The sequence below is a fragment of the Pecten maximus genome, chromosome 9 (genome assembly GCF_902652985.1).
Source record: "Pecten maximus chromosome 9, xPecMax1.1, whole genome shotgun sequence".
NCBI classification, from domain to species: Eukaryota; Metazoa; Mollusca; class Bivalvia; order Pectinida; family Pectinidae; genus Pecten; species Pecten maximus.
Genome location: NC_047023.1, coordinates 6,689,204 through 6,701,620, shown reverse-complemented (window position 1 = coordinate 6,701,620; position 12,417 = coordinate 6,689,204). Strand labels below are relative to the sequence as shown.

General features: G+C 40.4%; 1 protein-coding gene across 1 annotated transcript; it reads right to left on the bottom strand.

Annotated features, from left to right (window-relative positions):
* Window positions 1-11,363: 11,363 nt before the first annotated feature.
* Window positions 11,364-11,987, bottom strand: LOC117334866 (anther-specific proline-rich protein APG-like). The gene has a single exon (XM_033894700.1). The coding sequence runs from the start codon at window positions 11,985-11,987 to the stop codon at window positions 11,364-11,366; it is 624 nt and encodes a 207-aa protein (XP_033750591.1).
* Between the last annotated feature and the right edge of the window lie 430 nt (window positions 11,988-12,417).

Below are 12,417 nucleotides of genomic sequence, written 5' to 3'. Positions count from 1 at the left end.
AGAGTTCGAGGTTGTTAAAACAAATTAAAGATAGGATGTTCCGTGAAATTCGATATGTTTTCAAAAGACGTTTATCGGGACAGCATTCCTGTGACTGGCGGTAGAGAATTTATAAATAAGCGCCAAGCTATCGCTACACTGTGTAAAGTATTCCTACAGTTAACTTACAAACTAGAAATGAATTCCTGGTGGGTAAAAACGTCATGAAATATATGTCTAGGTTAAATGACGTTCTGCCTAGTGACAATCAAATTAATGTTCTCGTATTCGACATAAAAACAAAACGTTTGTAATACTTTTATAAATAATCGGTATTATCAATTTCTTCAAAACCGTGTGCTGATGTTTTGAGTATTACTAGTTGACATTTGACTAAATTTTAAAATATTACTAAGAACTGCGTGTCATCTCAACGATATATTTATTTGTAAAATAAATAGGTATGGTATAGGTCTCCCGACCCCACCTAGAAATTATATCCCGACCCCACCTATGAATTATATCCCGACCCCATCTAGAAATTATATCCCGACACCACCTATAAATTATATCCCGAACCCACCTAGAAATTATATCCCACGCTACCTAGATTATATATCCCCACACTACCTAGATTATATATCCCCACACTACCTAGATTTTATATCTCAACACTACCTAGATTTTATATCCCCACACTACCTAGATTTTATATCCCCACACTACCTAGATTTTATATCCCCACACTACCTAGATTATATATCCCCACACTACCTAGATTTTATATCCCCACACTACCTAGATTTTATATCCTCACACTACCTAGATTATATATCCCCACGCTACCTAGATTATATATCCCCACTACCTAGATTATATATCCCACACTACTTAGATTATATATCCCCACACTACCTAGATTATATATCCCCACTCTACCTAGATTTTATATCCCCACACTACCTAGATTTTATATCGTCACACTACCTAGATTTTATATCCCCACTACCTAGATTTTATATCCTAGATTATATATCCCCACTACCTAGATTATATATCCCACACTACCTAGATTTTATATCCCAACACTACCTAGATTATATATCCCACACTACCTAGATTATATATCCCCACACTACCTAGATTTTATATCCCCACACTACCTAGATTATATATCCCCACACTACCTAGATTATATATCCCCACACTACCTAGATTATATATCCCCACACTACCTAGATTATATATCCCCACACTACCTAGATTATATATCCCCACACTACCCAGATTATATATCCCCACACTACCTAGATTTTATATCCCCACACTACCTAGATTATATATCCCCACTACCTAGATTATATATCCCCACTACCTAGATTATATATCCCCACACTACCTAGATTATATATCCCCACACTACCTAGATTTTATATCCCCACACTACCTAGATTTTATATCCCAACACTACCTAGATTTTATATCCCAACACTACCTAGATTATATATCCCCACACTACCTAGATTATATATCCCCACACTACCTAGATTATATATCCCCACACTACCAAGCTTATATATCCCCACTACCTAGATTATATATCCCCACACTACCTAGATTATATATCCTCACAGTACCTAGATTTTATATCCCCACGCTACCTAGATTTTATATCCCAACACTACCTAGATTATATATCCCCACTACCTAGATTTTATATCCCCACTACCTAGATTATATATCCCCACACTACCTAGATTATATATCCCCACACTACCTAGATTATATATCCCCACACTACCTAGATTTTATATCCCAACACTACCTAGATTTTATATCCCAACACTACCTAGATTATATATCCCCACACTACCTAGATTATATATCCCCACACTACCTAGATTATATATCCCCACACTACCTAGATTATATATCCCCACTACCTAGATTATATATCCCCACACTACCTAGATTTTATATCCCCACTACCTAGATTTTATATCCCCACTACCTAGATTTTATATCCCCACACTACCTAGATTATATATCCCCACACTACCTAGATTATATATCCCCACTCTACCTAGATTATATATCCCCACAGTACCTAGATTTTATATCCCCACGCTACCTAGATTTTATATCCCAACACTACCTAGATTATATATCCCCACTACCTAGATTTTATATCCCCACACTATCTAGATTTTATATCCCCACACTACCTAGATTATATATCCCCACACTACCTAGATTATATATCCCCACACTACCCAGATTATATATCCCCACACTACCTAGATTATATATCCCCACACTGCCTAGATTTTATATCCCCACACTACCCAGATTATATATCCCCACACTACCTAGATTTTATATCCCCACGCTACCTAGATTATATATCCCCACTACCTAGATTTTGTATCCCCACACTACCTAGATTATATATCCCCACTACCTAGATTTTATATCCCAACACTACCTAGATTATATATCCCCACTACCTAGATTTTATATCCCACGCTACCTAGATTATATATCCCCACACTACCTAGATTATATATCCCCACACTACCCAGATTTTATATCCCACACTACCTAGATTATATATCCCCACACTACCTAGATTTGATATCCCCACACTACCTAGATTATATATCCCCACACTACCTAGATTTTATATCCCACGCTACCTAGATTATATATCCCCACACTACCTAGATTATATATCCCTACACTACCTAGATTTTATATCCCACACTACCTAGATTATATATCCCCACACTACCTAGATTATATATCCCCACACTACCTAGATTATATATCCCCACACTACCTAGATTTTATATCCTCACACTACCTAGATTATATATCCCAACACTACCTAGATTATATATCCCCACACTACCTAGATTTTATATCCCCACTACCTAGATTATATATCCTCACACTACCTAGATTATATATCCCCACGCTACCTAGATTATATATCCCCACACTACCTAGATTATATATCCCCACACTACCTAGATTTTATATCCCACACTACCTAGATTATATATCCCCACACTACCTAGATTTTAGATCCCAACACTACCTAGATAATATATCCCCACACTACCTAGATAATATATCCCCACACTACCTAGATTATATATCCCCACACTACCTAGATTATATATCCCCACTACCTAGATTATATATCCCCACACTACCTAGATTATATATCCCCACACTACCTAGATTTTATATCCCCACACTACCTAGATTATATATCCCCACACTACCTAGATTATATATCCCCACACTTCCTAGATTATATATCGTCACACTACCTAGATTATATATCCCCACACTACCTAGATTGTATATCCCAACACTACCTAGATTTTATATCCCACGCTACCTAGATTATATATCCCCACACTACCTAGATTATATATCCCCACACTACCTAGATTATATATCCACACTACCTAGATTATATATCCCCACACTACCTAGATTTTATATCCCCACTACCTAGATTTTATATCCCCACTACCTAGATTTTATATCCCCACACTACCTAGATTTTATATCCCCACACTACCTAGATTTTATATCCCCACACTGCCTAGATTTTATATCCCCACACTTCCTAAATTATATATCCCCACACTACCTAGATTTTATATCCCCACACTACCTAGATTTTATATCCCCACACTACCTAGATTTTATATCCCCACACTTCCTAGATTATATATCCCAACACTACCTAGATTTTATATCCCCACACTACCTAGATTTTATATCCCCACACTACCTAGATTATATATCCCCACACTTCCTAGATTATATATCGTCACACTACCTAGATTATATATCCCCACACTACCTAGATTATATATCCCCACACTACCTAGATTTTATATCCCCACACTGCCTAAATTTTATATCCTCACACTACCTAGATTATATATCCCCACACTACCTAGATTTTATATCCCCACTACCTAGATTGTATATCCCCACTACCTAGATTATATATCCCCACACTACCTAGATTTTATATCCCCACACTACCTAGATTTTATATCCCCACACTACCTAGATTATATATCCCCACACTACCTAGATTATATATCCCCACACTACCTAGATTATATATCCCCACACTACCTAGATTATATATCCTCACACTACCTAGATTTTATATCCCCACACTACCTAGATTTTATATCCCACACTACCTAGATTATATATCCCCACACTACCTAGATTATATATCCCAACACTACCTAGATTATATATCCCCACACTACCTAGATTATATATCCCCACACTACCCAGATTATATATCCCCACACTACCTAGATTTTATATCCCCACACTACCTAGATTTTATATCCCCACTACCTAGATTATATATCCCCACTACCTAGATTATATATCCCCACACTACCTAGATTATATATCCCCACACTACCCAGATTTTATATCCCCACTACCTAGATTGTATATCCCCACTACCTAGATTATATACCCCCACACTACCTAGATTTTATATCCCCACTACCTACATTATATATCCCCACTACCTAGATTATATATCCCCACACTACCTAGATTATATATCCCCACACTACCTAGATTTTATATCCCCACTACCTAGATTATATATCCCCACACTACCTAGATTATATATCTCCACACTAGCCAGATTTTATATCCCCACTACCTAGATTGTATATCCCCACTACCTAGATTATATATCCCCACACTACCTAGATTTTATATCCCCACTACCTACATTATATATCCCCACTACCTAGATTATATATCCCCACACTACCTAGATTATATATCCCCACACTACCTAGATTTTATATCCCCACACTACCTAGATTATATATCCCCACACTACCTAGATTATATATCCCCACACTACCTAGATTTTATATCCCCACTACCTAGATTATATATCCCCACTACCTAGATTATATATCCCCACACTACCTAGATTATATATCCCCACACTACCTAGATTTTATATCTCCACACTACCTAGATTTTATATCCCCACACTACCTAGATTGTATATCCCCACTACCTAGATTATATATCCCCACACTACCTAGATTTTATATCCCCACACTACCTAGATTATATATCCCCACACTACCTAGATTATATATCCCCACACTACCTAGATTTTATATCCTCACACTACCTAGATTATATATCCCAACACTACCTAGATTATATATCCCCACACTACCTAGATTTTATATCCCCACTACCTAGATTATATATCCCCACACTACCTAGATTATATATCCCCACACTACCTAGATTATATATCCCCACACTATCTAGGTTTTATATCCCCACACTTCCTAGATCTATGGTATATAAAAACTGTAATACATTTTAATACTGGCTATATGAGCAATTGATGCAACAAAATCGTGTCAATGTTTACAGCGGATATGCCTGCTTCACAGGAAATCATAAAAAATCTTCAAGTTTGCAACATCATCAGCTGAAAGTTATGTCATATCTTGGTTAAGTGTTGGCAAAACAGTTTGATTAAGTGCTAGACACATGAGGAAGGTATCGGTGAGAAAATTCAAAAATCCACGTTTTTGATTGATGATAAAAAAAAATTATAAAAATGTTTACTACATTTGGATGACATGGACATACATGGCACAAGAAAAATAACTTGATTGTAATTATCAACGACAATACTTCAGACCTGACTATTGTAAAATTTAAATGACCTTAAGAGTACAAATTTTAACAAACATTTAAAATTCTAAAATGGTTACGACCTTGACTAAATTATTCACAAATTATGCCCACCATACTGTACAGAATATGGATGTGTTATCATCGATTATATATTCAGACCTGCGTGGTTTTTATTATCAAAACAGAGCACATGGTATGGGCAAAATTTTTAAAACACTTCGAGAATCTATTCTTTAATACAATATTTAACAATACTTGTGATTTAATTTTAATCAGAATATACAGGAACAGAAGTTAACCACCAAAAGAATTATTTTTCATGTGATCCTAAAAATACATTTTTTTTTTTATGGCTAACCTTTTTTCAGTCATTTCCTATTAAAGAAAAATATAAAATATTAAACCGAATTATTTTTATGACATCGGGACATCTGCCAGGTGCAAATGCATGTATGGGCGATACCAAGGGTCACTTGATTCACAGACAATGGTGCCCAGCCAAGAAGTGTTTGTGATTTGTGAGAACACGACTGGTGTTGTAGCATGTTTCGTGTAGGAACTCTTGATAAGTTGTAACACTTTGTTTTTATCCCAGTAAATCCCACTTCTTGCAACTGTTTCAAGATTAAAATATTTTAGATTATACTTGTAAGTTCTGGGGAGGTTACAATGTTTAGGAAAGTGTTGTTTTACAGCGAGGAAGTTAATATCTGCTTACGTCACATACCTGTAAAACATTCCACGTGGAAAGCCTTTTCACCTGTTATGTTTTACGTATCCTCTCGTAAGCTTTCCCTTGTGGTAAGCTTTCTCACCTGCTTTGTATAACATATGTTCTCGTGAGCTCTTTCTTGTGGTAAGCTTTATCAATTGTTCTGTATTACGTGTCCTCTCTTGAGCTCTCTCCTCTGATAAGCTTTCTCATCCTGTGGTAAACTATCACCTGTTCTGTATAACATATTTTCTCGTGAGCTCCCTCCTGTGGTATAAGCTTTTTCACTTGTTCTGCATTACGTATCCTCTCATGACCTAATATCTGTGGTAAGCTATCTCGTCCTGTGGTGAGCTTTCTCGTCCTGTGGTGAGCTTTCTCGTCCTGTGATGAACTTTCTCGTCCTGTGGTGAGCTTTCTCGTCCTGTGGTGAGCTATCTCGTCCTGTGGTGAGCTTCCTCGCCTGTTCTGCATTACATATCCTCTCGTGAACACTCTCCTGTTATAAGCTTTCTCATGCTGTAGTAAGCTTTTTCACTTGTTCTGTATTACGTATCCTCTCATGAGCTCTCTCCTATTGTAAGCTTTCTCATCTGTTCTGTATGGCATATCCGCTCGTGAGCTTTCCCCTGTGATAAGCTTTCTCATCCTGTAGTAAGCTTTTTCACTTGTTCTGTATTATGTATCCTCTCGTGAGCTCTCCCCGTGTTAAGCTTTCTCGTCCTGTAGTAAGCTTTCTCACTTGTTCTGTATTACGTATCCTCTCGTGAGCTCTCTCCTGTGTATAAAATGTTATCATCTGTTCTCTATGCCCTCTCCTATATGTACTTCAGTATATAACGTTTCCTGTGCTGTACCCAACGCTCTGCCAACTCTCGCGTTCTGATTCTATCTATTCACAAAACAATAATGCAAACTTGAGATAAAGTTGAGGGGATCCACGCCACAACATCAATCAGGCTTCCGTTACAGTGCACCGCTCAGGCTATAATTCTCGATTTTCAATTTGGAATGTGAGATATATATATGTGATTTTGGCGGGAGATGCTGTATAGTATGATACCTATACTATTGACATTCGCGGGTCTGTGTATGGTTGTAAGAGTTCACCATCCGATCTTATTTACTTTTCTCAGAACAAACGTTTTATGGATTAACCATCCTTGACCGGACGTGTTCATCTATCTATACAACCCTAACAGACACATCCATATGACTGCAGTCAATGTTTGGTACAAGGCTTATTATACGGGGTCCCAGCAGTAAAACAACGATGACGTGACGTCACGATGTTTTCAATATGGCGGCCTTCATAACGGTCGGTGTGGTGATAATCTCCTATATCCTATCCTGACGAATACTATTTAAAAGTTGGTCGGTATGAAAAATTTGGATATTTCATCCGAAGAGCTCAAAAATTGTCATTACACCATCGGCGTACAATGAGAGGATTTTATAAATTTTACTCGGAAATCGCAAGCACTACACAAAAGGATGGCGTCATCAATGTTGTCACATTTCATACATCGATATTACGAATACTGGAATCTTCTGAGAGAAAGAACCTTTAAAAGTAAAAAATCATTTCTGTGTGTAATACGTAAAAATCTCAACCCCTCAGGGAAGAATGTTTGCAGTTAAACATTAAGCAAAGTATAATAATTAAAACCTCACTTACCTCAGTTGACATTTACCTCGTGTTGACACATATCTCGGGTTGACACATATCTCGGGTTGACACATATCTCGGGTTGACACTTACCTCAGTTGACATTTACCTCAGTTGACTTTACCTCGGGTTGACACTTATCTCAGGTTGACACATATCTCGGGTTGACACATATCTTGGGTTGACATTAACCTCAGTTGACACTTACCTCAGTTGACATTTACCTCAGTTGACATTTATCTCGGTTGGCACTTATCTCGGTTGACACATATCTCGGGTTGACGCATATCTCGGGTTGACACTTATCTCAGGTTGACACTTACCTCGGGTTGACACATATCTCGGTTGACACTTATCTCGGTTGACACTAACCTCGGGTTGACACTTATCTCGGGTTGACACTTATCTCGGTTGACACTTATCTCGGTTGACACTTATCTCGGTTGACACTAACCTCGGGTTGACACTTACCTCGGGTTGACACTTATCTCAGGTTGACACTTACCTTGGGTTGACACTTATCTCGGTTGACACTTACCTCGGGTTGACACTTATCTCGGTTGACACTTATATCGGGTTGACACTTATCTCGTGTTGACACTTACCTCGGGTTGACACATATCTCGGTTTGACACTGATCTCGGTTGACACTTACCTCGGGTTGACACTTACCTCGGGTTGACACTTACCTTGGGTTGAAACTTACATCGGGTTGACACTTATCTCGGTTGACACTTATCTCGGTTGACACTTATCTCGGTTGACACTAACCTCGGGTTGACACTTATCTCGGTTGACACTAACCTCGGGTTGACACTTATCTCGGGTTGACACTTACCTCGGGTTGACACTTATCTCGGGTTGACACTTACCTCGGGTTGATACTTACCTCGGGTTGACACTTATCTCGGGTTGACACTTACCTCGGGTTGACACTTATCTCGGGTTGACACTTACCTCGGGTTGACACTTATCTCGGGTTGACACTTATCTCGGGTTGACACTTACCTCGGGTTGACACTTATATCGGGTTGACACTTATATCGGGTTGACACTTACCTCGGGTTGACACTTATCTCGGGTTGACACTTACCTCGGGTTGACACTTATCTCGGGTTGACACTTACCTCGGGTTGACACTTATATCGGGTTGACACTTATCTCGGGTTGACACTTACCTCGGGTTGACACTTACCTCGGGTTGACACTTATCTCGTGTTGACACTTACCTCGGGTTGACACTTATCTCGTGTTGATACTTACCTCGGGTTGACACTTACCTCGGGTTGACACTTACCTCGGGTTGACACTTATCTCGGGTTGACACTTACCTCGGGTTGACACTTATATCGGGTTGACACTTATCTCGGGTTGACACTTATCTCGTGTTGATACTTACCTCGGGTTGACACTTACCTCGGGTTGACACTTATATCGGGTTGACACTTATCTCGGGTTGACACTTATCTCGTGTTGACACTTACCTCGGGTTGACACTTATCTCGGGTTGACACTTATCTCGTGTTGACACTTACCTCGGGTTGACACTTATCTCGTGTTGACACTTACCTCGGGTTGACACTTATCTCGGGTTGACACTTATCTCGTGTTGACACTTACCTCGGGTTGACACTTATCTTCCCAAGTTACATGGTTATTACAGTTATCTAACCACGGACTGCTACATGTATACCCCTATTTTGTAGTCTAAAGGACAAACAGGCAGGTGCCGTATCAAGTTACTGGCCTAGGTTAATGAGTCCATTCCATGTACTCATAAGCGAAAGTCTTCGAATTAGTCCTCCGTTACACAGACGACGTGGATAGTGGCGATATGACGTCATTTATTAATGACGTAATGTGTCATCACTGTGTGACGTTTTTGACATGTGTTTTACATAGAAGAACGGATATTTAAATTGGGGAGAGGGGTATCGTGTTGCTTGTAATGAGTAACATAGGAGGGTTGTTAAGTTGATCATTTATGGGGGGGGGGGGGGGGGGGGGAGGGAGATAATAGTAAACAAAACGCTGTAAACAACAATATCACAGCGTGAGGTTTACAAACTTTATATTAACCGATATTTTAACACATCTGACAGTTAACACAAAAGGGGAGGGGGGTCCCCTGGGGGGGAGATCTACCAACGAGATTTCCGAGATATCGTAACACCTGCCACATTAGCTGTCGACACCTCAGAACTTGGTGGAACAAGACTTGTATTACAAAGGGAGTATACATATCTCCGACAGACTTCATTTGTGTCGGAGAGGGTCGGGGAAATGTTCGTTTCCTGAAGGAGAGATCTGGCCAGAGTCGTATTAAACCCGAGAGGGTCCTCTATCTGTCAGCACTATCAAGGTTATCCTGCCTAATTGCGTACAATAAATGTATCTTCGGACGCTGGACCCATGTTACTGGTGGATCATACAATCCTTATCAGGAGACCACCCATTACCCTCCTCCTCCTCCTCCTCCTCCTCCTCTTTTTCTCCCCCCCCCCTCCTCCTCCTCCTCCTCCTCCTCCCTCCTCCTCTTCAGATCAAATTTGTTATTAATGAGATGAAACGAAGTGTTAGATGCTGACCAGGGCGTGCTGAGCAGGGGAGTAGACATGTTTTCGCGCCTTTTCAGTCTCGTGTGTTTTCCCGCCATTGCCACTATCACAAGAACATAAATAAGGTTACACTCACTGCCTGGCTGCTGTCAAAATAAACATCATTAATCCCGGCAAACGTTGTTAGCCTCTCATTATCTAGCCGGCTTGACCGCCAGACTGCCCAGCAGCTGGGAGTGACCAAAGGCCTGGGTAGCCGGCAGCTGCAGACGAAATTGTTTTTCAGGCGTAATGGTAGAAATGGGTATGAGACGGTTAAGTCAGAATGACCTCACCTAATTGGTCGTGCCAAGGACACGTGTTATATAACACGTGGAAAACCAGAATCATTCAATCTGTTTCACCAAAATTATGGACAAACTACCTTTCGTCAATGTTCCCGGTTGAAACTGGAGGTTATGCGTTCGACATCTACACATATGAATGGCCTATTTACGTTTGCCTGTCCTCCCGCGGGTTTGAGAGACAGGGTGTGGGTGGAGGAGGTTAAGAGTCCCTGTGTGCAGCAGACTGTTGACCAGTCGTGATAAACAGTCTCGTACAGTTCAGTGGAAACAACACTCTGCCCACACTTCCGCTAATCAACGTTATCGATATCCAACAAGTGCTAACATCCGTGATAAAATGTGAAGAGAATTCGCCTTCAGACAAGGCTCTTCCGGAGAGGGCTGGGGGCTTTGTCGGAGAGAGTTGAGGGCTTTGTCGGAGAGGGCTGGGGGCTTTGTCGGAGAGGGTTGATGGCTCTTCCGGAGAGGGTTGCGGGCTCTTCCGTAGAGGGCTGGGGGCTTTGTCGGAGAGAGTTGAGGGCTTTTTCGGAGAGGGTCGAGGGCTTTGTCGGAGAAGGCCGGGGGCTTTGTCGGAGAGGGTTGATGGCTCTTCCGGAGAGGGCTGGGGGCTTTGTCGGAGAGAGTTGAGGGCTCTTCCGGAGAGGGCTGGGGGCTTTGTCGGAGAGGACTGGGGGCTTTGTCGGAGAGGGTTGAGGGCTTTGTCGGAGAGGGTTAAGGGCTCTGTCGGAGAGGGCTGGGGGCTCTTGGGGAGAAGGCTGGGGGCTTTGTCGGAGAGGACTGGGGGCTCTGTCGGAGAGGGTTAAGGGCTCTGTCGGAGAGGGCTGGGGTCTTTGTCGGAGAAGGCTGGGGTCTTTGTCGGTGAGGGCTAGGGACTTTGTCGGAGAGGGCTGGTAGCAGGGAGATTGGAACCTTTGTTGAAGAGGACTATGAATGCCATCAATCGAACAAATATGAATTAAATGTGTGATAGATAACGTCATGGAATAGCATAAGATGTGATATGTTAAATCTGAGACTGATTTTTGGACGGTTAATACCAAATCCGACATATTTAATTGTAGCCTTCATATCAGAATTTAACATACAATGCAAACTAAGAACCACAATTCAGCTTTCCAAAACCCCGACACGACAACAACCTTTAGATTTTGATGATATTTACGATTCCAGCCTTGTTTAAATTGGAATGGGGACTTAAAAGATTATTTTTATTACGATTAATAGAAGTGTAACTATCCTTAACTCGTAGTTCCGTAACCCGATGTTCCATATTTACTTCAGATACTGATCGCCTATAAAACAATAAGGAGTATTATCATTTTTTTTTCTAACGAGGGCAATTTATTTTGTTAAATATTTATCGTCCACGTGGCCTCCTAAAACTACGAAATTACATGTACATAATAACAT

What these genes read in the sequence shown, in the direction of transcription:
- LOC117334866 (XM_033894700.1), bottom strand. Translation starts at nt 11,987, where the DNA reads ATGACGTTATCTATCACACATTTAATTCATATTTGTTCGATTGATGGC.